Here is a 27,242-nt window from a genome sequence, read left to right on the forward strand (position 1 = left end):
ATCTTCGGAGGAAGAACATACATACAAAGATGGAATAAACAACACAATAGAAATTGCATCAAACTCAACAAGTCATAAAGAACATGCCTTCACAAGAACCTACGACAGAAAGAAGAAAGCAACAACTCTAACAACAACCAATAAAAAAAAGAAGGACGAATGCCACATAAGAAGACTAAATCTATCAACTAAAACACATATAAAAATCAAACCACCAAATAAAAATGTCACTTTATATAACTCCACCATCCAAATTTTTTGTACTACAAATTATTTTAAATAAAATACCTTTTAAATTTAACTTTAATTCACACATATTTAATTTATTTCTACAAAACATAACAATTTTTAATATTTATTATATACTGTCATTAATTTACCGTCTCACACATCGTGTGAGAGTCTTATTCTAGTATCTATAATCTTCCTTTAATATCAAGAGACGTTTAGTTTATACAAATTTATTTTCAAAATTTTCAATAAATTTTAATATAATTTTATTTTTAATTTTAATTTGTTCAAATCTATTAGAAAAATAGACCAATGATTTTTTTTTTCAATTTATCCATGTTATTCGCCTTTCTCTCCTCTCAAATACCACCACCACCAACATCCCATCGTCCTCAATATACAATTAAGCACAGCCAAAAAATATAGCCTTCATCTAAAAATCCTCATAAATATTTAAATAAACATCTCTTTTAACTTACTAATTAATTAATATTACAATGTCGTTAACTTATTAGTTATAAACAAAACTATATATTTAATTAATATATATAATCAATCCTGCACCTCATGATGACGATCACAGCTACCAATTCAACTGTTTTGGTAGTTACTGATACCAATTGGTTGATGAGGTAGCCGAAGACTTAAACAGAATATAGTTATCTAGGGCATTAACTTCGTGGCATGGTTCTTTCATGTTGTTATTTTCAGAATATAGTATTATTCCAGTCTCATCACATCGGATATATATTCCACGTTAGAAAGGTATGTATTCTAGATACTTAGTTTGAAAGGTATGTATTATACTGTAGCTGTAAGACCTAGACTTCGCTGTAGACTTTGTAACAAAGACCAAATTGGTATTTATTGCTTCAATGATTTATGGCATGATGGGACTATCAATTACAATATATGTTAAAGAAATAAATTATTACCACAAAATAAATAATAAATAAAAAATCCTACGAAGGAATATATAGAAGCTGAGGTAGAATTTTTTTTTTCTCCTTCCGGGTCAACTTTAAAAATCGCACAATTTGATATTAAAAATTGAAAAAATATAAGGAAATAATAAGAATATTAAACAATGTGAACAATAAATATATTAGATGTTCAATTCAATAGGTATGCAGATGATTATGTCGATTTTAAATGGTAGTTATTCTTTTATTTTGATTAGGTTTATTCATACTCAATTAATAATAGTTGGATATTCAATTCACGTGTGCAGATGGTTATTCTAATATTAGAATTTAGAAGGTAATTTAAGATGAAGTATTTTTTTTTATTTTATTAAGTGAATTCTAGAATTCATTATTCACATTATTCACAAAATTCGTTATCAAAACAGTAAAAAATTTTGAGCTTTAGCTAAAGAGAAAGTACAGGAGAGTTAGTTAAATAGCAACACTGAACCACTGGTCATCGTTGTCACCCCAAACAAAATAGGATATGCATGCAATGGCAAAGAAGATCGCAAATTCTCTTTTTCTACTGCTTGGTGCTCTTTCTTTCGTAGCCACGGTCCAAGGCCAGGATCAATCAGGTTTAATTTGATTACTTATTAAAATTTGAACAGTCATGTTAAATTTTGCAATTTCTTTAACATAATAAAGTTTCATGATGATTTCTAGCAGGATTCATTAGTATAGATTGTGGATTACCTGAAAATTCCAACTATACTGAGAAGAGCACCGGAATCAATTACATTTCAGATGCTAATTTTATTGATTCTGGTGTGAGTAAGACTGTGTCGCCCCAAGATAAGACTACTCATCCACAATATTTTACTTATCTTCGAAGTTTTTCTAATGGAATAAGAAACTGTTACAGAATAACTGTAACAAGTGTTACTAGATATTTAATCAGGGCTAGTTTCCTGTACGGAAACTATGATGGCCTTAATAAGCTCCCAGAATTTGATCTTTATCTTGGAGTTCATTTTTGGGACACGGTGAAATTCACAAATTCATCAGTAAGCATAAACTATGAAATTATACACACTCTATCGAACGATTATATCCATATCTGTATGGTTAATAAAGGCAAAGGGACACCATTCATTTCAGTTATAGAAATGAGGATTTTGGACCAGACAAATATTACTTATATCACTCAAGATCCAACTGCGTCATTGGCACGTTTTCGAAGGTTGGATTTTGGTATCAGCAACTTAACATACAGGCGAGTCCCTTTTTTGTTTAAAAAAATATAATTGATTCATATTTTGACACTTTATTGTAATAGAAACTTAATTATTATTTGTTACATCGGTTAAATTCATCGTATCTTCACAAAGTGAAAAACTATAAAATACAAAAGAAATATACAGAAGTTGAGTCTTTAGTGTATATATGTACCCATCTCATTATTATTTGAATAAGTTTGAATAAGAAAAAACACAAAGAATTAATTTTTAGTTAGTCAGGATTTAATTTATAATTTAAGATTTAGAATTAAGGTGTATAATGTAGGATGTAGTCGTGTAGATTTAAGATAAATAAAATACTTTTAAAAAATTATTTATACACTAAAATAATATGTTGTTTAATTAATTTATTTTTAATATCTATTTTATATTTTAATATATATTTTAATTTATACTAGTGATTAATTTTATTATACACCTAATTTTAAAAAATTAGTTGAAAAAAATTAGTTACTTAACATTATTTTTTATTTTTATTATATAAAAGTTAATACAAATTTATTATCTAAAGCATTCAGACTATAATAATAACAATTTTCAATTATAAATATTTAATAATTCTCCCTTATTATTATTATTTTTCTATTTCATAATTTTTCAAATGAATTGTCTAAAATATCTCAAAAAAAAAAATAAATTTTAACACAACAAAATCTACTTATTAGATATATATTTTTTAATATATCATGATTAATGAAGTTTATTTATAATTTTATATTAAATTTTTTATATTTTCATTCTCAATTTTTTATATATATATTTTTTAATTATCTTTCTAAAATTAATTATATTATATGTTAAACTATATAAGAAATTTTTTATTAATATAAAGATACTAAAAAAATACATAAGTCAATATTTAAGAAAGATGCCAACTTCAGCATACTTTATTCTTGTTGCGGAGAGAGTAGTGGTGATGAAAGTGATGATGGTTTAATAGAAAAAATAAAAATAAAATTAAAATTTATTATTATTACTATTATTATTGTTATTATCATTACTATTGTTGTTGTTGTTGAAGTTATGGGAAGAGATGTTATGTTGGTATACAGGTATAAAGATGATCCATATGACCGGATATGGGAGCCTTATTGGGACGACAAGTGGACACAATTAAGCAGTAGACTTAGCAATGATGACTTGGATCAGAATGACTTTAAACCACCAGCAGTTGTGATGGAGACTGCAGCTACACCAAAAAATGCTACTGCCTCATTAGACTTCCAGTGGGAAGATGATTATGCAGACAACAATGAAACTCAGCACCAATACTATATCTACTTACACTTCGCTGAGCTTCAGAAGCTGGGTGCAAATCAAACTAGATCATTCAATATCACCTTAAATGACGTGCCTTGGTCAATTGTGAAACCTGTATACGCTAGTTTATACACCAGATATAATTTAAACCCTTGGTTTGGACACAAAAACTATCACATTTCACTTTTCCGGACAGAATCTTCCTCCCTTCCGCCCATCATCAATGCTCTTGAGATTTATTTAGTGAAAGATTTCTCATCACAGTTAGAAACCCAAAAGGATGACGGTATTCTGCTGCTGTTTAATTTTGTCTAAACTTAATTAGCTTCTTCTTTTCATTCTTGTATGCATATTTAGCTTGCTTCTTCTGTACTTTTGATTACGATGAATATATATATACACACACCAGTGGATGCAGTCACAAACATGAAGAGGACTTATAAAGTGGACAGTAGAAACTGGGAAGGAGATCCATGTGCACCCATTGCATACAAGTGGCAGGGTGTAGACTGTACCACTTATGATGGCTTTCTAAGAATCACATCCTTGTAAGCTTATCATTCATTAAATATTAATGCATAAATTAGAAAACTATTAACCTTTTAATTATAAAAACCATGCATAAATTCATGATCGAAATAATGATTCAATATTTTTTATAAAAGAAATTTGTCTTCAAGTGGACTGACCGGACATATAGCAGCTGATATATCCAAGCTTACCATGTTGAAGTCCTTGTGAGTACCTATCTCATCTCATTTGATTAATATATAAATAATGCACCTCAATATAATTTGATTACATTTGTAATTTTTTTTGTCTCACTTTTTGGATTGTAATTGAGCATTTGAACTGCCATCTCAGAGATTTATCAGACAATGAGTTAAGTGGGACTGTTCCTTCTTTTCTGGCACAACTGCAATCACTGGAATACTTGTAAGTTCACATGATTTTATTGGTTATAACATTTGATAAGGATGTCATATTTGCCTTCTGCTTTTGCAGGAATTTGGCAAACAACAACCTAACAGGTTCAGTTTCAAACGAACTCCTTCAAAAACAAAGTGATGGTCTATTATCCTTGAGGTATGTCACTATATGTTATCCTTGATTGATATAAATACTTGACATTGAAGATGCTTTGCTTATTATATAGCAAGGTTTTGCTACATACTACTATTAAATAATGGTGTGTTGAACACGTTTTTTTAAGAGTAACTATTCAAATATGAGATTTTTAAAATTGAAATTTTAATCCCTCCAATCACACAAAATAATTTTTAATATTTATTTCTCTTAAACAATACGATTCTCCTTCATTAATCACTAACTTATCGTAACATAACATTAATGTAACGTAACTTTCACAATTTCTAAGTTGTCATGAGTAACCAAATATAACTAACTTTGCTTTTAACTTTGTTGTCCTTTCGATGCGTATTCTAGTGTGGGGCAAAATCCAAATCTATGTGCATCAACTTCATGCATCTCGCAATCAAATGATACAAGAAAGAAAGACAATAATGCAGTTATTGCAGTGGTAGCATCAATTGCAGGGATATTACTGCTTCTAGTGATTATAGCAGCAGTTATAATCTTTCGCCAGAGAAAGCGATATGGTAACTGCATTCTCCTAACTATCATATATATGCAATCTTTTATGAAACAGACGAATGAAGTTTGGTTGATTGCACACGTTTTGATTTCCATAACTCGAAATAATCCTTGAATAACTGAAAAAAATTCATGAAAATCAGCTGCTGCTAGGAACATTATTCTTGGGAAGCGTCGTAGTTCAATTAAGGGGTCAGAATTGGAATCGAAGCAACGACAATATTCATTTAATGAGGTTGTTAAGATGACCAACAACTTTGATAGGATTCTTGGCAGAGGTGGATTCGGAACAGTTTATCATGGCTTTATTGAAGACATTCAAGTGGCTGTCAAGATGCTTTCCCTATCTTCAGTGCATGGATATCGACAATTTGTTGCAGAGGCAAGAATTGTTCAAAAGTAAAAAATACGCATAAGAAAGAAATGTTAATTTTGAAAGAAATCTCAATCTATTATTGGTGTTGTTATTTTGAATGACAGGTTAAGCTTCTAATGAGAGTACATCACCGAAATCTGACTTCTCTTATTGGTTATTGCAACGAAGAAACCAATATAGGACTCATCTATGAATACATGGCAAATGGAAACTTAGATGAACATCTTTCAGGTACGATAATAATTATTTCTAGCACGATGCTCCTATAAAGACGCGCAAAATGTTTTTTTACAAAGGCACTTATGCGTCGTATTATTATTATTATTTTTAAATTTTTTAATAAATTATAATAAAATTGATTTTTTTTATAATAATAACCATAAACTCAATCGTTATTAGATCTGGTCGAATCAACCAATTTACATAATCTATTGGATTATGATTTTTTTTTAAAACAAAAATCAGGGATATATTTATCTTTTTATCAAAAAATTTAAACATGATTCGGTTTAAATTGTGTAAATCAGTCGGATCAAATCGGTCTAATAATTATAGTGCGGACAATTCGTTTAGAGAGCCACTTAGATAAAGATGTCAAAAACGTCTTTTTTTTAAAGATGTTTTTTAAAAAATTAAAATTTAACACATATAATCAATTAAATTGTATTATTTTTATTAAAATTAGACTGGATAAATCAATTTAGCAAAAAAATTAATAAATTAAATTTTTAAACTGGTATAAATTAATATTTTTTTATAAAAAATTACTACAATATTCCTATTATAAAACACAACTAAAATATTCCTGTCATATATATATATATATATATATATATATTTTGAAAACTTTAAATTCTAACCCTATAACGATAGAGAAGAAGGGCTAGAATTTAAAATTCTCAAAATTAATATATATAATAAGAGTATTTTAGTCATTTTATATAATAGGGGTATTGTAGTTATTTTTTATAAAAAATAATATTAATTTAGACAGATTTAAAATTTGATTCACTATTTTTCAGTCAAATTAATTTATCTAACATAATTTTGACAAAAATAACATAATTTAAATGATTATATGTGTTAAATTTTAATTATTAAAAAATATTTTTAAAAAAAGACGTTTCCTGCGTCTTTATGGGAGCATCTCCTTGGGTTTATTATTGTTACTATAATAAACCGATTTCATTCTAGTTTATTAAAAAATAAATTATTAACTGGTTTAATAAAGATGTCCAATAATATCATGACACATGTAAACATCTAAATAAAAAAAGACTTTTTTAGTGTCTTTATCGAAGTGGTCTCCTTATTTCTATATTAATTGTATTAGTCGGGAAGTTTATGTAATTTAACTAAATTTAAAATAATTTTTTATATTTTAAAATTTGTGACTGATCTTATATTTAAAAAAAATAATTAAAAATATTATATTTCTTTTTATTCATGTTATTCAACAAATACATGTTCTCTTACTCCTTTCTCTTTTTCTTTTCTTTTTAAGGAGAAAACATTAAGGAAAAGTTCTTGAATTGGGAAAATAGACTTCAAATAGCATTGGATGCAGCCCAAGGTTAGAGAGAGATATTTAACGAATATAAAAATTTCATCGTCAAATTTTAATTCTTAACTATCTATGCATAATTGAAATTTGAATTCAGGATTGGAATATCTGCATAATGGTTGTAAGCCACCTATAATTCACAGAGATGTAAAATGCACAAATATCCTATTAGATGAAAACTTGCATGCCAAACTTGCTGATTTTGGATTATCCAAATGCTTTGCTGTTGACGGTGATACACATGTGTCGACAATTGTGGCTGGAACTCCAGGCTACCTAGATCCTGAGTATGTGTTTAATATCTATGATCTGATTAATTAAAGAAATTTGATGAGAACAAAAAATTAACCAACCAAATTGTTATTCAATTTGCCATGTTAGGTACACGACATCAAATAGATTGACAGAAAAAAGTGATGTGTATAGTTTTGGAGTAGTTCTTTTAAGGATAATCACAGGTCAAGCAGTGGTAATAGTAAGAGAAGACATGATTCATCATATAAGTCAACGGATTAATTCCATGGTTGCTGAAGGAGATATAACAAAAGTTGTTGACTCAAGGTTACAAGGAGATTTTGACAGTAACTCTGCATGGAGAGCGGTTGAAATAGCAATGGCCTCTGTGTCTTCCATTTCGGTGGAAAGACCGTACATGAGTGATATAGTGAAAGAGCTGAAGGAGTGTTTGGCTGCAGAATTAGCTCGAAAATATAGTAATTGTGACCTTCAAAATAAAGATTTAGTTGGACAGGTCAGTTTAAACTTGATTAGTACTTATATCAGTCCCATAGCTAGGTAGGTTCATATCTCAATCCTAGTTAATACTAGTACTACTGTACTATAAATAAAATAAAATAGCTTGGGAATTATGTTGCATTATAAGTTCAGTTTGTTGTAATAAGGTTTTCTATATTCAAGCTATTCAAGTTAGCTAGTTTAATTTGTCTTTTGATTTGTCGTTTTGTATTTTATTATATATAACTAGATCTGTTATATTCAGTTATCATCAAATAAATAAAGTTGTGTCTTGTATTTTTTAGTGAGATTATCATAATCATTTATCTAATAATTGTACTGAAAGAAGAAAATTAATATATACTAGTACTTGTATATAGCATGACTAAATTAAACAATGTTCATTATTGTTGGCATCGCTGCAGCCAAGAATTGGCATGTATAGCAGTTTGATATCTACACAGCTTTTTCTTGATGAAGATTTAGGGGAGGAGGTATATACTACAATAGTACAATGCTTTTTTGAGGTTTCTAAACCTGGTTTAGTGTGTAAATTGAAAGAAAAAAAAAATCCTATAGTTTTGTACAGCAAACATTAGCCCCTCCCCACTCCACATTTGTTTTTCAAATTCTTATTTTTTTAAACCTTCATACAACAATCTTATATTAAGCCTCTCTCCTAATAGTAGTCTTAAGAAGTGTGTGCTTTCTCTTAACTAAAAATGTTAGATAACTAGTACTTTTTATCTTGTATTTATTTTATATTGAATTAATATTAATCAACTTTTTTATTAAAATGTTAACATTCTCTTTTTTTCTCTTTATTTTTTACGTTCCCCCAACAATCTTGGAGTGATGCCACTTTACTTTGCATCTTTTTTTTTTTTTTTCATTTCTGTTTTCATTTTTTACATTGACTTTGGTTTCTTTAATTGGAGTTGCCAAATGTTTAAGTATATAGGTTGTATTAGGACTTTAGGAGGATATGGAAGTGAGTATAAAAGATGAAATAGGAAGAATACAAAAAGCAAGGCGAAAACACTAAAGAAATTAAACTTCTTACTTGATTTATGAATTCTCAAATACAATGGAGAGCATCTCTCTGATCTCTAATTTTTCTCTAAAATCAAAATAATGAGAGTTGTATTAGTCTCTTTTTCTTACAGTATATGCCTCCTATTTGTTATAGACTTATAGGTTAGGAAAAATTTTAAGTGTACTGAGAAATATCGGTGTTCCAATTGTTTTAACAGTTGATTTTAATTAATATATATTATATATATTTTTTATAATTCAGATCAACGGTTAAAATAATTGAAACACTGGTGTTTCCGGTATACTTAAAACTCTTACTATAGGTTATACTAAGGTACGGTGGCAAATTTGTTGCATGTATATAAAATGTAAAATATTACATGAAGTGCCATATTTTGTTAATTAGAACCAAAATTGGTTTTGAAGAAAAATGTTCGGTTACGCTACGTTACCAACAGCATATCTGCCAATTTCTGCCAACTCTTATTTATAATTGTGTTTTATGGAAGTGTGTTCGTGGATGTGTCTAATAAAAATATTTTTTTTATAGCTGTGTTTAATAGAAGTGTCTTTATAGATATATTTTTTGGATGTGTCTCTTTATTATATATGTATTTAAAATATATTAATTATTAGACACATCTACGAACACACTTTCATGAAACACAATTATAAATAAGAGTTGGCAGAAGTTGGCATATATGCTGTTGGTAACGTAGACTTTTCCAAAAATGTTTTATTCACGCTCATTAGTCATTACCAACTCGGGCAAGGAATATTTACATTCATGCACATGGTGAATGCACAACCACTTGCTGAGTCAGCATGACAACAAACAGAAAACTACCAACTAACATAAAGCTTACTAAGTAGATTACTTTCTAAATATGGCTAACTAACTATCTGCACTAAATAAATATCTATCAAGCTAGACTATTAGTTAATTACCCCCTCAATTTGCAGATACTTCTAGAGGAATAAAGTCATATTTAAAATTTGTTGAGTCCCAATTTGAACATTTTTTTTAGGTTTAATAATTTTATTTGTCAGTCCTTATAATTTCACTAAACTTTTAATTAGATCTTTATATTCTTTTTTTTTTTTAGTTGGATTCTATATTATATCAAATTTTGTAATTAAATCTCTACCTTTTAAAAAAATTAAAATTAACAAAATATTCTATTAATAAAACGAATATACTACACATAAAATAAAAAACCTAAAAAATAATACCTTTTATTTTTTAAATTACAAAAATACCCTCAATATTTATTCACACTCACAGACGAGATGAGAAGAGAAGGAAAAAGACACTAACAGAGAACATGAGAAGAGAAAGAAGAAAAGAGGAAGAAGAAAGAGAAGGAAGACACCCACACACCTAGGGGTGGCAAACGGGGCTAAACCTGCCGGGTCGACTCGCATAACCAGCCAAAAAAGATGGACCGGGCTGGAAAAATTGAAACCGTCATATATCAAAAGCCCGCCTAACTCGCACCGCTTAAACCGTGGACTTTGGCGGGGTGGGGCGGGCTTCCCCACTAGACTTAGAATCTTTTTGAAGAAGTCGAAAATCATCCAATACAAGTCGGGTATATTAGCAAAACCAAAAAGAAAGCTACTCTTTTAAAAAATTCTCCTACAACGCAACCAAATGGTGCCTCTCTTATACAACGTCGTCATCAAAGCAGCACCATTAAGGACAATACAGTACACAAAAGAATAACAACCACAACAATAAAGAGAAGCCTTTCAAGGTCTTCCATCAGTAAATCTTAAACGTTTCAAACCTCAAACTCACAAGAAAATCAAAAAGCAAGTCTTTTTCAACAAAACGTAAAAAGGGCGATGACAGTAGTAGATTAAAAGCTCAACAAAAACAACCAGCAGTCCCAAATAGACAGAAATGAGGATACAAGAAAAAAGAGGAAGCGAAACCAACCTCGATGAAGACTGTAGAAAAAGGGAGGGCACGTCTAAACAAGCAAACACATGGACGATCCTCTTCATGACGGTGAAAGCAAAAATTCTTCAAAGACCAAGATAAAGAAATCTTGGAAGAAACAGAAGTGATCGAAATGGCACAGAGAAGTTCTTTGCGAGAAGGAAAAACAAAACAGTTTTTCAGAAACAAAGAAAAAAGGGGGAAGAAGAGCTGAAAGGTCTTTTATAAGAGATAGAAAACAAACGGAACCTTTATTTCTCTGCGAACGTGTGCGGATTTCAAGAAAAAACTGCCGCGCAACATTTGCCCACCATTAAAAGCACCATCAACGTTCAAAATTTCAAGCACGTTGGGTAAACCGAAGTGCTAGTACCTAACGTCCACAACAGAAGCCGTAAAATATTTGACCCTGACCCGTAAAGGATCCAGGCCCAACAAGACAAAAGGCCCACTAATAACGTGGCCCTTTACGATAAAGTCTGACCTCTTAAAGAGGTCGGACATCAACAAAGAGGACCAACTCTACTTGATCTAACAAGTAATTGGCTCTGTATATTTTTTCGCTACGTCTAGAAGGGAGATCTTAACAGATTCTCGAGATAAAAAGAATAGTTATCTATCAGAAAAGAGAACTACTCCAACAAAAGTGATTAGCAGCTCTACTATAAATACACTGGAACTCTCAGGTATAACTTACGTTCTACCCTACTAAAAACTTGCCTAAAACCCTTGCTAACTTAAACATCGGAATTTTTTGCAGGTATCATCCCCCACCTCCTCACAAGGAACTCGGACAGATGGCACTTCGGCGCTAAATAAGTCAGATACTACCCCACTACCCCACTACCCCACAAGGAGTCTAAACCTCATGCTTAAGTCTAAATCAACGTTTCAGGTAACTCTCGAAACATAAATTAAAAGAAAATAACATAAATAGTTTTCATCATAATAAAATACTAACATAAATGAGGACATTATAGTAAATCTATCTTTGCGAAAATTTAACATATCCTATAGAACAGGTATTTATACCCCCGTTCTCATTCTCGTTTATTTTTGGAGTAGGCCAGGTCTCTGTTCTTGTAAAAATTTTGTGGGCTCCCATTTACTTTTTTGTCGCGAGTATTTTTCGAAAATATTCGGTTTTTGCAGGTTTATTTTTGTCATCTCTGCCCATGCTCTTACAATGATGCATTCTTTAATGGAAGGTTATCAGGTGTATCGAGAATATCGGTGTTCCAGTTATTTTAATCGTTGATCTGAATTATAAAAAATATATATAATATATATTAATTAAAATCAACGGTTAAAACAACTGAAACACCGATATTCCTAAATATACCTGATACCTTTTCTATACTTTATAAATTTTTGTTACTGTGCACTCCATGGAGTGATATCATCCTTTAAAATGTTTTTAATAACGTAAGACAAAAAGAGAAAACAATAAATATTAAATAAATATAATGGAGAAAGAAATTGATTTACACCATAGATTAAATAAAAAATTCCTTACAATAACTCCTTACATGTTGGTTTCTCATTGGTTAATTAAAAAATCTGTAAAATCTATATCAATAATATAATTAATACATCCATACCATAATTCACTCTTGTGATAATATTATAAAATAGTACTTTGAATCAGTCGTGGTGTAAAATATGATGAACATCTTAGAAAGGAATAAACTATTAGGAAGGATAGAATTTTTTTCCCCTCTGGGTCAACACTCTAATATCTCATAATTTGTATATTATAGAGAGCTAGTACAATTGTACAACTAATAACACAACTATAATAAAATAATAAAATGGTCAAATAAATTGTTTCGTACAAAATGCAACTTGAGCAATACAAGGCCATTTACATAGCTAGTATTATCATCCAAAACAAAATATAGCTAGTATACGGCAAAGATGATGGCAAATTCTCTGCATTCTCTTTTTCTACTGCTTGGAATTCTGTCTTTCTTAGCACCGGTCCTAGGCCAGGATCAATCAGGTTCGGTTATTATTTAAATGAAAAAGTATATGATACATAAATTTTTAGTGATCAATATTTTTACTTTATTTTTGTTTAATTTTTGAATTGATACTTACCAACTCTTGTTCTTTTAGCTAAAAGTGTTAATTCTTTAGTATTTTAGCATAAGAAATTAATTTTTAAGTAATTAGTATTAGTACATTTTTTATTGTAAAATTATTTTTTAATCTTTATTTTTTAAAGAATTTAGAATTTAAAATTAATTTTAATTCAAATTTAAAAATTATAATTTAAAATTTAAAAAATTAACTAATGTTAACTGAAAAAAAATAATTCTTAGTTAAACTCTATTCAAATTTGAACAGCTCTTTTGGTTTAGGGAAAAAAATTGAAGATAAAGATAAAGTATGTGTAAGTTACAATATGTTTTTCAAAAAATTCTATATGTACACTAAAATTAATTATTAAAATTAACTATCAATGTATTTGTGTATAAATACATGTATGATTTAATTAATTAATTTATTTTTAATATATATTTATATTTTAATATATACTTTATACTAATAACTAATTTTAGTGGCTGATTTTAGTGTACACATAACATGATTGTATTTTTTTAATACTAAGATTGTATGGTTTATGTACATCAGAATTCACTAGCATAGATTGTGGACTACCTGAAAATTCCAACTACACTGAGAAGAGCACAGGAATCAATTATATTTCAGATGCTAATTTCGTTGATTCTGGTGTGAGTAAGACTGTATCGCCCCAAGATAAAGCTACTCATCAACAATATTTTACTTATCTTCGGAGTTTTCCTAACGGAACAAGAAACTGTTACAGAATAAATGTAACAAGTGCTACTAGATATTTAATCAGAACTAGTTTCTTGTATGGAAACTATGATGGTCTTAATAAGCTCCCACAATTTGATATTTATCTCGGAGTTCATTTTTGGGACACAGTGAAATTCACAAATTCATCACTAAGTAAAAATTATGAGATCATACACACTCCATCACTGGATTATATCCATATCTGTATGGTTAACAAAGGCACAGGGACACCGTTCATTTCAGTTATAGAGATGAGAATTTTGAACAATGCTACTTATACCACTAAAAAGCCGTCTACATCATTGGCACTATTCCAAAGGTTGGATTTTGGTTCTATCACCAATTTAACATACAGGCGAGTCCCTTTCTTTTAATTTTTAAATATATCTTATTCTTATTTCGATCATTAAACGGAGAATTTGCCTTAGCTTTATCCACTTTTTCAATTTCAGAGGTTTCCAATGCAAGGAACCTAGCTTCATGCTGATCACGTTGCGTCTCTAGTTTAGTGTATAATATCAATGGTTATGATTTTTGTTAAGGTGAAAATTTACGTGCAATGGTTATCAAAATTATTAAATAATTTGATATATTTAATTAAATTATTAACGAGTCTCTATTATTAATTTTACGTAAAAAGATCGGTATTGGAGTCTTTACTTTTTCTTAACAAGATAACAATAAAATTTGTCTTTCAATTCATGGATTAGTTTGTTTTTTTTTTATTATTTTATAGAGAGGAACAAAAAGAAGGAGATCGCTGGTGATGAAAGTAACCATGGTTTAGCATGGTCGTTAAAGATGAAATTGAAAACAATTATTTGAATATCTATTAGTTATATAGTTAAAAGCAAAATTAAAATTAAAATTTATTTCAAACACTTAAAATAAAATAAAATTGTTGTTATTATTATTAAAAAATATTATGTGCATACTAAAAATAAATTGTTAATTATAATATTATGTATTTGTGTATAACTATATTTATTTAATTTATTTTTAATATGTATTTTATATATATAGATGATTGATTTAGTGATTATTTTTTATCAAAAATGTTACTTGTATACTAAAATCATTCACTATGTATTTGTGTATAAATGTATGTGTTATTTAACTCATTTTATACTAGTGACTAATTTTAGTAGATAATTTTAACCAAAATGTTATTCGAACATTAAAATTAGCAACTAAAATCAGCTACCAATGTATTTATGTATAGATCCATGTATAGTTTAATTTATTTTCCATGTGTATTTATATTCTAATATGTATTTTATACTGATAATGGACTTTTTTTAGTACTGATAACTGACTTTGATGTACACATAGCATAGTCGTAATTTTAATACATACATAGCAATATGCATCTTTTATATGGAAAAGTATAGGTAGACAATGAAAATATTAAACAATGTGAACAATAAATATATCGAATGTTCATTTCACTAGGTGTGCGGATGGTTATTCTAATATTAAGATTTAAGTGGATAATTTGGAAGTATAGTGTATTTTTATTTGATTAGTAGTTGTTCATGTTGTTTAAGAAAGTCATTGATTACCTAGCATAACCCGTGTCCACCTAGCATAACATGATTGATTATTGCGTGAAAACTCAGTTGAAGTCGACTTAATGTGAAGTTGATATCTTTAATCAAATCAGTCACATCATCTAATGGCTCTCAGGTATCAACTTCACGTGAAGTTAACTGCACCTTAGTTTTCACCTTCATTATTATTACTATATAAGTTATGGGAACATATAATATTAATATGTTATATACGTTGGTTATACAGGTATAAAGATGATCCATATGATCGAATATGGGAGCCTTATTGGGACAACAAGTGGACACAATTAAGCAGCAGACTTAGCAACGAGGACTTGATTCAGCATGACTTTAAACCACCAGCAGTTGTGATGGAGACTGCAGCTACACCAAGAAACGTTACTGCTTCATTAGACTTCAACTGGGAGATTGATGATGAAACTGAGCACCAATACTATTTCTACTTACACTTCACTGAGCTTCAGAAGTTGGGTACAAATCAAACTAGATCATTCAATACCACCATAAATGACGTGCCTTGGGATGCAGCATTACAACTCAGATACCATGAAGTACACACCAGAAATACTCTAACCGGACCTTGGCTTCTAACAAAAAGGGGTCACATTTCACTTATTCGGACACAATCTTCCACCCTTCCACCCATCATCAATGCTCTTGAGATTTATTTTGCTAAAGATTTTTCAGAGTTAGAAACCCAAAGAAATGACGGTATGATGCTGCTATTTTATCTAACTTAGCTTCTTCTTTTGGTTCTTGTAAGCATATTTAGCTTTGCTTGTATATACACACCAGTGGAGGCAGTCACAAACATCAAGAGGGCTTATAGGATGAACAGTAGAAACTGGGAAGGAGATCCATGTGCTCCCATTGCATACAAGTGGCAAGGTGTAGAGTGTAGCTCTTTTGATGGCTTTCTAAGAATCACATCCTTGTAAGCTCATCATTCATTCAATAACACAAAAATTACAAAACTATTAATTATAGGAAAAGTACAGGTAACCAACAACATTAGTGAACAATGTGAACAATAGATATATCGAATGTTTATTTTATTAGATGTGCGAATGGTTATTCTAATATTAAGATTTAGATGGATAATTTAGAAGCGTAGTGTGTTTTTATTTTATTGATGGTTGTTCATATTGTTTAAAAAAGTTATTGATTATCTAGCATTACCTTTAATTATATTCATGATTGAAATAAGGGGAATGCTAGAGGGACAATAATTTTGTTGAACAATATAAACAATCACCAATCAAATAAAAACACACTACCTCTTCAAATTAATTCTCTAAATTTTAATATTAAAATAACCATCTGTATACTAATAAAATGAACATTCGATATATCTATTGTTTACATTGTTTAATATTTTCATTGTTTACCTACACTTTTCCTTGAAATAATAATGTTTTTGGAAATGGAATATATAAAGGAATTTGTCTTCAAGTGGACTCAACGGACATATACCGGCTGATATCTCCAAGCTTACCATGTTAAAATCCCTGTGAGTATCTATCTCATCTCATCTCATTTAGTTGATAAATAAATAAGATGGCTAAGCATATAGACATATCTTTACGTGACTAAATTATAACAGTTAAAAATCATTAGATAATTTGATATATTTAAATAAATTGCTTAATATATAGTGCCTGTCTAATATCTAAACTATTATTTTTACATAAAATTATCTTCATATAAAAAGTTACCTATGATAATTACACCCATTTTATTACATTTGTGTATTTTACCCCTCCGTTTTGGATTGTAACTGTGAATTTGAATTGCCCTCGCTCTCAGAGATTTATCGGACAATGGCTTAAATGGGAATATACCTTCTTTCCTGGCACAACTGCAATCACTAGAATACTTGTAAGTTCACATGATTTTATTGGTTATAAAATTAAGAAAAATATTAAAAATTAACTTTTTGTTAGCTAACATTAACTAATTTTAAAATCGGTTCTGCTACGTTACCAACAACATATCTGCCAACTTCTACCAACTCTTATTTATAATTGTGTTTTATGGAAGTGTATTCGTGGATGTGTCTAATAAAAATGTCTTTTTTTTATAGAAGTGTCTTTATAAATATATTTTCTGGATGTGTCTTTTTATATATGTATTTAAAATATATTAATTATTAGACACATTCACGAACACACTTCCATAAAACACAATTATAAATAAGAGTTGGCAGAAATTGGCAGATAATATGTTGGTACCCTATACTTTTCCTTTTAAAATTTAGTGTTTATAGCTTAAGTCGTAGAGTTAATAGTTTATGCCTTAGAGTCTAGAATTTAAGATAAATAAAATAATTTTAAAAAAATTAGCTAATGTTAATAAAAAAAAGTTATTACCTAGTATTACTTTAAAGTTAAATTGAGAAGGATGTCATATTTGTTTTCTGCTTTTGCAGAAACTTGGCAAACAACAATCTAACAGGTTCAGTTTCAAATGAACTCCTTCAAAAACAAAGTGATGGTCAACTATCCTTGAGGTAGATATTATCCTTGATATATATATACTTAATACCAAGAATCAATAATATCTACTTGACATTGAAGATCCCTTTATTATTATATATACTTGTGTATTATTAATAGGTATTCACGTTTTTAGTTATATAGTTGAAGTAGCTTTTTCTTTTATTTAGGTCTTCTAATAATAATTACTCACAAAATTTCCTAAGTACCCTGCTTTAACTTTGTTGTACTGTCATCTAAATGCTTATTTTATAGTGTGGGACAAAATCCAAATCTATGTGCATCAACTTCATGCAACCAGCAAACAAATGATACAAGAAAGAAGAATAATAATGCAACCATTACAGTGGTAGCATCAATTGCAGGGATATTACTGCTTCTAGTAATTGTTGAAGCAGTTATAATCTTTCGCCTAAAAAAGCAATATGGTAACTGTTACTAACTGGAATTTATAATTACAATCTCTACATAACGTGAATAGACAATTTTTTATTTAGCTAACGAAGAATGTTAGAAAGTCATTAGAATTTATTGTTTTTAGCCATCAGTTAGTCATTAATGCTTAAAAGTATGAGACAAAGGAATTACACTAAAGGAATTGATAATCAGTTGATGGCTAAATAATAACTAAAAACAATAAATTCTGACGATCCTCTAACATTTCTCTACATAGTATGTGATTGTCACTAACTGAGAGTTTTCATCAAAATCAGCTACTACGATCATTTTCGGGAAACGTCGGAATTCAATGAACGGGTCGCAATTGGAATCAAAGCAACGGCAATATTCCTTTAATGAGGTTGTTAAGATGACCAACAACTTTGATAAGATTCTAGGTAGAGGTGGATTCGGAAAAGTTTATCATGGCTTTATTGAAGACATTCAAGTGGCTGTCAAAATGCTTTCGCTATCGTCGGTGCAAGGATATCAACAATTTGTTGCCGAGGCAAGTGCTCAATAATCAATATATGCATAGAAAATAATACAACAAGTGAAAGAAATCTCAATCTAAATCATATTGTTGCTATCATGACAAAAACAGAAAATGGCTTTGAATGGCAGGTTAAGCTTCTAATGAGAGTCTATCACCGAAATCTAACGTCTCTCATTGGTTATTGCAATGAAAAAACTAACATAGGACTCATCTATGAATACATGGCGAATGGAAATTTAGATGAACATCTTTCAGGTACCATCACAATTATTTCTGTTCTATGTTCTAAAATGTGCAAATGATTAAGAGGAAATATAAGGAGCCAATAGAGTATCTATACAATGTGTACAATGGAGGTTTAGGGATGTTCGATTCAGTAGGATATTAGATGTTTATTATTCTCTGGTACCCGGATGGTTATTTTGAATAGTATGGGTGTGTTATGTTTGAGAAATTAGTAGTATTTTACCTGGATGTTTATTTTTTAACTCATATTGAGCTAAATAAATAGTTCATTGTACACATTATACAAATACTCCATTGACTCCTTAACGAGATGATTTTATATTTTTAAAAAGTTTTTAATTAGAAATATTTTGTTACTTCAAATTTTTTTTATCAAATATTGTGAAATTTCTTACGTTTTTTATAGGAAAAAACAATAAGGAGAAGTCCTTAAATTGGGAAGATAGACTTCGAATAGCATTGGATGCAGCCCAAGGTTAGGAAGAGAAAGAAAACGTAAATTTCTTCATCAAATTTTAGTTCTTAACCATTTATGCATGATTCAAATTTAAATTCAGGATTGGAATATCTGCATAATGGTTGTAAGCCACCTATAATCCACAGAGATGTGAAATGCTCCAATATTCTACTAAACGAAAAATTTCATGCCAAACTCGCTGATATTGGATTATCCAAATGTTTTGCGGCCGACAGCGATACGCATGTGTCGACAATTGTGGCTGGAACTCCAGGCTACCTAGATCCTGAGTATGTGTTTAATACTTTAATTTCAATTATATGATTAATTATTCATCGCTCTAATTGAAAGAAATTTCGATAAGAGAATAATCAAATATTAACTAACCAAATTATTAGGTACACGACATCAAACAGATTGACAGAGAAAAGTGATGTGTATAGTTTTGGAGTAGTTCTTTTAAGGATAATAACAGGTCAACCGGTTATAATTTTAAGGGAAGACATGACTGATCATATAAGTCAACGAGTTAATTCTATGATTGTTGAAGGGGATATAACAAGTATTGTTGACTCAAGAATACAAGGAGATTTTGACAATGGTTCTGCATGGAGAGTGGTTGAAATTGCAATGGCTTCTGTGTCTCCCAGTTCTTTGGAAAGGCCATACATGAGTGACATAGTAAGAGAGCTAAAGGAGTGTTTGGCTGCAGAGTTAGGTCGAAAACATAATAGTTGTGACCTTCAAAATGAAGATTTAGTTGGGCACGTCAGTGTCAATTTGATTAGTACTGATATGACTCCCTTGGCTAGATAAGTTTGTAGTTCGTTCATTCCTAATTAGTATAGACAAGTATTAGAAATAAAATAGCTTGGAAATTGTGTTGCAATTTTAAGTTAAATTTGTAGTGATGACGTATTCTACATTCTAGCTAACTAGCAGCTAGCAAGTTAGTTATTTTGTCTTAAATTGTTCTGTTGGGAATAATACACCATTTCCCGTTGAGAAAATACCTTTGACAGAGAAATAAAATAGACACAATCACAACACAATAATTTAACGTGGAAACTCCAATTACCGGAGAAAAAACCACGGCCGTTGTCAAATGACAACCAGAGAATATCACTATGTGAAAATTGTTATAACACATAGACTTCTTTCTCTCACCGGCACCCCAGTACACCCACACTCTCTCAAAGCAAATATCTAACTACACCACACAACACTCTCTAATAAAGAATACAGAGGAAAAGAAAAATCAGATACAAGCTTAAAGTGTTTCTGACTGGTGCAAAAACAAATGGAAAACTTAGCCTCATATTTATAGTCTAGGCCACCCACTCCATTTGCTATCCTGAGCAATATGGGACTAATTCAACAAAATCCTAACAGTTTTGTATTTTAATTTTTTTTGGGTGTCTAAACATGGAAAGAAATAAAGTAAATACTATCTTATATCCGAACGGTTGATTTACTGAAGATCAACACAAGGCTCGGACCAAATAATATTATTAGAGTTACTCTTGGCATCATATCTAGCCATCCAATTCGTAGCTCTATTTGTTTCTCGAGACACCAACTCAACGTGAACAAACTAAGGACAAAATAAAAATTCTTGAATCTTGTGCCAAAAAAATTTGATATAAATTAATTTTTAAAGTTGTCTAAATATAAAGTTAGAGGGTGATGTATTTTGATATGGTAGCAGTTTTTTTGCTGTTAGCAAAAAAATTATAAAAAAAAAATCAAAATTCATATACCTTGCTTACAGCGAAATGTGTTATTAAAAAGTTAAAAAAAAAAATTCTTGCTAATTACATCTGAATTTTGATTTTTTTAACAAAAAAGTATCTCATTAGTTGAAAAAAATAAGAAGAATTTTTTTTAAAGAGAAAATGTGACGGATTTAAGATTGAGAAGTAAGAGGGTGAGAGTTGAAAAATTAAGAAACATTAGATTAGATGGTTATTAATCCTTATTTTGTGTTTTAGGTACAGTTAAACTTCCATGGCCTAAGAAACATTAAAAGCCCATTCACCATAAACACGTTTATCACCGAGTCGAGCCATAGAATTGCACATCACCACAAACAAAATAATATATAGAATAATTTCTGTGATAGAGTCCTTAGCAATTTTATTATATATAACAAGATATGCCATATCATTGAACAATTAAGTCTCGTGTCACGTATCTATTATGAAAGATTTAACTATAAAAACAAACATAATATAAAAAACATGATTGAAAGTAACTTATATGATTTCGTCTAATATAAAAAAGGAAAAAGTTCTACATTTATGTAAAAATTACATGGATGGTATACAAATAACTTTTATTCCACGCCCTATATTCCCGTCTATTTTACACGTGCCTCTTATAACCTATATAACGAATCTTTATTTTGCGTTATAAACGTTTTTCAACCTAAACTTTTCATACAACGTAAACCAACCTAATTAAATTCGTTGTTCTCCTTTTTCGTGTTTTTCTCTTCTGCATTATGGATCTGGATTAATTCAACCCAATTATCTTCGTCGTTCATCTTCTTCTTCGTTTTTTTCTTCGATATGCACTTTTGAATTGAAACAATGAATGAATCAACTTCAAATAAATTGAATGAGTGCGATTTTGATGATTTTTATCAAACACATCAATTTGATGAGGTTTGGATTATTGAATTTTGAATTGAATTTAATGGAATGAATTTTTTTAATTTTATTTGAAGTGAATTGAATGGACTGAGGTGATTTACATCTGAATTGAATTCAATTGAATTGATAATATGTAACTGTGAGTAATTGTGAGTGTCAATAATTGTGAGTAACTCTGAGTAAATGTGAGTAACTTCTTGGTTCGGTAAGTACTAAAGAGGTGGTTCATCACTTTCATGTTTTCGGTTCGGTCCGCAGAAAGGAGTCTAACAAAAATTAGACCAATATATTCTGTTTTCTTCCCTAAGCACTGTATAATTGTTTCACCGTAATTAAGATTTCAGTTCACCATAACTAAGATTTTGGTTCACCATGAGTACTGTATTCGGTTCACCATAAGTACTGTGTTTGGTTCATTCTGTACTATTCAAAACCCTTCTTCCTCACCTTCTACTACTTCTTCACCAGAGAGAGAAGGAGGAAAAGACAAAAATACAGCAACAACAACAACAACAAAAGAATGACGATAGTTTCAGGGTTTAAGGTTTTAGGGTTTAGGGTTTATGGGTTCAGGGTTCGGTGTACAGGGGTTCAGTGTATTTCCAACTTTCGGTTCGTCCCCGTGTATTAATTTGGGTTCACCGTGTTCATGGTTGAGGGTTTAGGGTTTAGGGGTCTAGAGTTTAGGGTTCAGAGTTCAGGGTTTTAGGGGTTTAGGGTTTACAATAGGGTTCAAGGTTTATGGTTTAGGGTTTAGGGTTTAGCATTTAGGGTTTAGAGTTCAGTGTTCAGGGTTCGTGTTTAGGGTTTAGGGTTTAGCGTCCAGGGTTCAGAGTTCAGAGTTCAAGGTTCGGGTTCAGGGTTTAGGGTTTAGGGTTTAGGGTTTAGGGTTTAGATTTTAGGGTGTATGATTTAGGTTTTAGGGTTTATGGGTTTAGGGTTCAGTGTTCAGGGTTCTAGTTTTAGTGTTTAGGGTTCAGTGTTTAGGGGTTCATAATTCTTTGGTAAACAGGAGAGCGATTTGGATTACTCTTCTGAAACGAATCAAACTGACAAAGTTTGGATTATTCAATTTTGAATCGAATTGAATGGAATGCAATTACTAATTTTAATTGAATTAAATGGACGAAGGTGTACTGAATTGAATTGAATTGAATTGATAATATGTAAATTGTAGGCAGAGTTATTTGAATTTGATTTTATATAACGGATTATGTTTCGTTCACTCAATACTATACAATTGTATTATTTTCGGTTCACCATGAGTTCTATGTTCGGTTCACCATGAGTACTATATTCAGTTCACCATGAGTACTGTGTTCGGTTTATTCTGCAGAAAGTTGTTTGAATTTGATTTTATATAATGGATTATGTATGTTTCGTTCACTCAGTACTATACAACTGTATTATTTTTGGTTCACCATGAGTACTATGTTCGGTTCACCATGAGTATTGTGTTCGGTTCATTCTGCACTATTCAAAACTCTTCTTCCTCACCTTCTACTGCTTTTTCACCAGAGAGAGAAAGAGGAAAAGACAAAAAAATACAGCAGCAACAACAACAAAAGAATGACGATAAGGAGAAAACACGTGAAGAAGAAAGAACGTGAAAAAGGAAGAGAAGGAGGAAGGCGAAGAAGAAGACGCTCCGTGCGTAAACGAGCGTGAAAAGAAGAAGAAGAAGAAGCGTTGGGCGATTTCGTGTGTATGGAGCACGTGTATTTCACGTTTCATTTAATGGTATTGGATTTTTTTGGTGTTAGGCCAAGTTGGTTACATGGTTACATAGATGTGTAGCACCCCGTATAAAAAATACATGTTTAATTTTTATCTCTAAAATTTTTGATAAATTTTAATTTTATTTTTATAATGTAAATTTGTTTAAATTTATATAAAAAAAATAGATCCAAATTATCCCTATTATGCAATTAATCATAATTCATAAGTCATACCCAAAAAATATAGCCTTCAGCTAAACATCTCTGTTAACTTACTAATTAATAATACTTCCTACCAACTTATTATTTAAAAATAAAAATGGTGTGGAATGTCAACCTCATGCAGCATTATATATTATTATAAAAAATATTAAAAAATTATTAAAATCGGTTAGTTAGTCATTAATATTTAAAAATATAAAATAAAATATATTATTATATTATTAAATTAAAAAAATTAAATTAATAATTAAGTAATAATAAAAAACAATAAATTTTAATATCTCTAGTATTTCTCCATTAATATTATTACTAGGATGCCTTTTTTGTGTTAAATTGTATTAAAAAGAAAAATTGCATTATAATAAGGATGAAATTCAAAATAAGAAGGAAAATATGTATTACAACCGATTTTGGTTTGGTAGTGTCTTTAAATTTTCTTATGAAATTATAATTCATCGAAATTGCTTCTTTATTAAAGCAAATTCGTGCTGGTCAGGGATATAAATGAGCTTTAACAAATTTAAATTTTCAACTATAAAAAAAAATGCAATAATTTAGTTTCAATTTTGAAGGGCATTTTCATAGATGATAGGACAAAAGATATGATACTCTAATTTGTTGATTTTTCGCCCCGTTTTACTTTGACTCAACTATAAAAAATTATTTGGATCAACTTCTAAAAAAAATATTTTTTTAATTATCTTTTTTTAAAAGATTTTATGAAAAAGTAAAAGTAATTTTATGTTTGGATATTTCATACAAAAAGATCTTTTTATTTATCAATTATATTTGGGTATAACAATATAAAAGTACTTTTTTGTTTATTTATTATGTAAAAAATAATTTTTTAAAAAAAAAAAGATCTTTTAAAAAAAGATGTAAATTATAACTTCTCAAAAAAGATATTTTTTATTTTTCTATTGTTTTTACTTTTACTAGTAGAAATTTGTCAAATATGCTAAAAAAATCATTAAAAAAAATATTTTTTATCAAAATAATAACACCCAAACAAACACTAAGCCTATAATACATATTAGTATAAGATCCACGTGTAAATATTAATCCATTATAAAAATTTGTTGGTACTTATTCATTGAAACTAATAATTTTATTTTTAATTTAGAAAAAATCTTGTTTATAAAAATTTATTGTACATTGTAAAAGACTTTTCTATTCCCACCCTAAACCCATTTTTCTTATTATTTTTCTAACTTATTTTAGCGAATTCTACTTAAATATAAAAATTATTATGTTTATGTGTTTAAATAAATGTTGTTACACAGTATTATTATTATAAACCCAAAAAAATTAAAATTTTAATAAAAATAATTTATATTATAATCACACAAACAATAAATACTAAGTGATATCTAATAATAATTATTAGACTGAACTGCTTAACCCAAACTTTCCTTGAATGGGTGTAATTAACCTGCCTCATCAAACTCATGGATTTAAATAGATAGACCTAAACTGATAAGGACAACCCATTAGATATCTTTAGTTATTTCACACATTTTTAATTATGTATTTTTATATTATAGCATATATTTTATACCAAATAATTAAATTAATAGTTAATTTTTAGTTTATACATTATAACAGTTGATTTTTTAATTTTAATCCTTTAAAATTGTATTTGAGAAAAAAACTAAGACTAAAAAATAGATATTAAAAAACTGAAATTAAATTAAGTCTCTGTATTATGTTTGGTATAAAGTGTACAAAATTGAGTTATGTTTTAGTATCTTATTTGATTTAAGAAAAATATAAATATAAAATAAAAATATTTACTAAAATATTTTTAATTATTAAAAAAATATTATTAAAATTTCAGTCTCTATTTCAAAAAATTTCAGACTTATATTTTTACTTTTTAAAAGTATTAAAAGAATTAAAATTTTAATTTTAATCTCTGATTATTAAATATAACACAAAATTCTAATCTCTAAGTCTCAGTTATATATATATAAAACACACTAGAATAATTAACTTCAAAACAACACTTTGCTACAACGGGAGGTTTTAGGTTTTGTTTATTATGTAGCTCTTGGTGCAAGGAGAGGTCAGAACGAATCAAGTGATATCTTAATTTTAAAATTATTTGCATAGAAACATAATTAAGAAAGATTCTAAGCTTATATATATAAAAGGTGATCTACCATAAATTTGTTATTGCAAGACAAAAAAGAAGAGAAGCTAATGGCCAAGAAGGGTGCAACACTTGCAATTACAATGCTAGTAATTTTAGCAAGTTTTTGTTCTGCTATAGATGAATTCCATGAAACAATTGGTGAAGAACCTTGGACTACAACATATTATATTGCAGCTAACACTGTACAAGGTTGTATGAAGGAGTGCAAGATACGCTTTGAGCCGAACCCGATAAAGAAGAAACATTGTCTTCAGGGATGTATTATCTACGAATGCAACAAACTCTATCGACGAAGTGAAAACAAGAGGCTCCAATGCATTGGGATTCTTAATGCTAAGTACATCAACTAATACCCCGTAAGAATAATTTCTAAGTTTTGGTCGTTTTGGTTTTTATTATCTTATATTTTTATTTGATATGATCATTTTTAAACCTTTTTTTTAATAGTATCGAGACAATGAATCATTATTGAGAAAGTATCTAAGGCATTTACTATTTGATATAAAACAAATTTGTTAATAAGTAATTTAAAATAATTTTGGCACATATAATTCTTATGTAGTTATGCCTCTTTAGTTAGTCGCTATGATACACAGACACTGACACGGATACGGGACACGACACGACACGAGACATGCTGACACGCAAATTTTAAAATCTTATAAGACACAGGGACACGTATACATATAAAATATAAAGTATCTTTTAGATAAATCGTAATGATATTTTGATATTTTACTGATATTAAAATATAAATTAATTTTTTTAATATCTTATTTTAATTATATCAAGTATTTAAAATATTTTTTGTTATAATAAATAATAATATATACTATATCTAAATTTATTTTAAGAATATATTTTAAGAATAAGATTGGACACGCTGACACTTGATGGTATTTAGGTGTGTCCAAATGTGTCCGGAGAAGAATTTTTTATTTTTTATAAAGACACAGTTTGGACACAGTAAACACGCGTGTCGGACGAGTGTCAGT

General features: G+C 29.2%; 2 protein-coding genes across 4 annotated transcripts; both read left to right on the forward strand.

Annotated features, from left to right (window-relative positions):
- The first annotated feature begins 1,637 nt into the window (after positions 1-1,637).
- Positions 1,638-8,295, forward strand: LOC107614764 (putative LRR receptor-like serine/threonine-protein kinase At1g05700). Of its 3 annotated transcripts, none has more exons than XM_016316901.3 (13): positions 1,638-1,777; positions 1,869-2,415; positions 3,493-3,986; positions 4,110-4,248; positions 4,366-4,437; positions 4,565-4,636; positions 4,706-4,786; positions 5,147-5,319; positions 5,458-5,696; positions 5,795-5,921; positions 7,195-7,263; positions 7,352-7,541; positions 7,636-8,295. In XM_016316901.3, the coding sequence occupies exons 1-13, from the start codon at positions 1,684-1,686 to the stop codon at positions 8,051-8,053; spliced, it is 2,715 nt and encodes a 904-aa protein (XP_016172387.1). In that variant the 5' UTR covers positions 1,638-1,683; the 3' UTR covers positions 8,054-8,295. The 3 variants fall into 3 exon arrangements, with proteins under 3 accessions (XP_016172387.1, XP_088356036.1, XP_088356037.1); XM_088499910.1 differs by having other exon boundaries at positions 1,640-1,777; positions 1,866-2,415; XM_088499911.1 differs by lacking the exon at positions 4,366-4,437 and having other exon boundaries at positions 1,662-1,777; positions 1,866-2,415.
- Positions 8,296-12,865: 4,570 nt separating this feature from the next.
- On the forward strand, positions 12,866-20,394 carry LOC107614763 (senescence-induced receptor-like serine/threonine-protein kinase). Its single transcript, XM_021111703.2, has 13 exons — positions 12,866-12,971; positions 13,607-14,150; positions 15,593-16,077; positions 16,162-16,300; positions 16,805-16,876; positions 17,173-17,244; positions 17,795-17,875; positions 18,117-18,289; positions 18,575-18,807; positions 18,924-19,050; positions 19,448-19,516; positions 19,599-19,788; positions 19,897-20,394. The coding sequence occupies exons 1-13, from the start codon at positions 12,887-12,889 to the stop codon at positions 20,312-20,314; spliced, it is 2,688 nt and encodes an 895-aa protein (XP_020967362.1). The 5' UTR covers positions 12,866-12,886; the 3' UTR covers positions 20,315-20,394.
- The last annotated feature ends 6,848 nt before the right edge of the window (positions 20,395-27,242 follow it).

Source organism: Arachis ipaensis, chromosome B9 (genome assembly GCF_059453495.1).
Source record: "Arachis ipaensis isolate K30076 ecotype BB chromosome B9, ASM5945349v1, whole genome shotgun sequence".
Taxonomy (NCBI): Eukaryota; Viridiplantae; Streptophyta; class Magnoliopsida; order Fabales; family Fabaceae; genus Arachis; species Arachis ipaensis.

Bases quoted from the DNA above. Each gene is read 5' to 3' on its own strand.
- LOC107614764 (XM_088499910.1), top strand. From the start codon at position 1,684: ATGCATGCAATGGCAAAGAAGATCGCAAATTCTCTTTTTCTACTGCTT. The intron at 4,438-4,564 runs GTGAGTACCTAT...CTGCCATCTCAG, and splicing joins CTTACCATGTTGAAGTCCTT to AGATTTATCAGACAATGAGT. The intron at 5,697-5,794 runs GCAAGAATTGTT...TTTGAATGACAG, and splicing joins ATCGACAATTTGTTGCAGAG to GTTAAGCTTCTAATGAGAGT.
- LOC107614763 (XM_021111703.2), top strand. From the start codon at position 12,887: ATGATGGCAAATTCTCTGCATTCTCTTTTTCTACTGCTTGGAATTCTG. The intron at 14,151-15,592 runs GCGAGTCCCTTT...TTGGTTATACAG, and splicing joins ATCACCAATTTAACATACAG to GTATAAAGATGATCCATATG. The intron at 19,051-19,447 runs GTACCATCACAA...CGTTTTTTATAG, and splicing joins TTTAGATGAACATCTTTCAG to GAAAAAACAATAAGGAGAAG.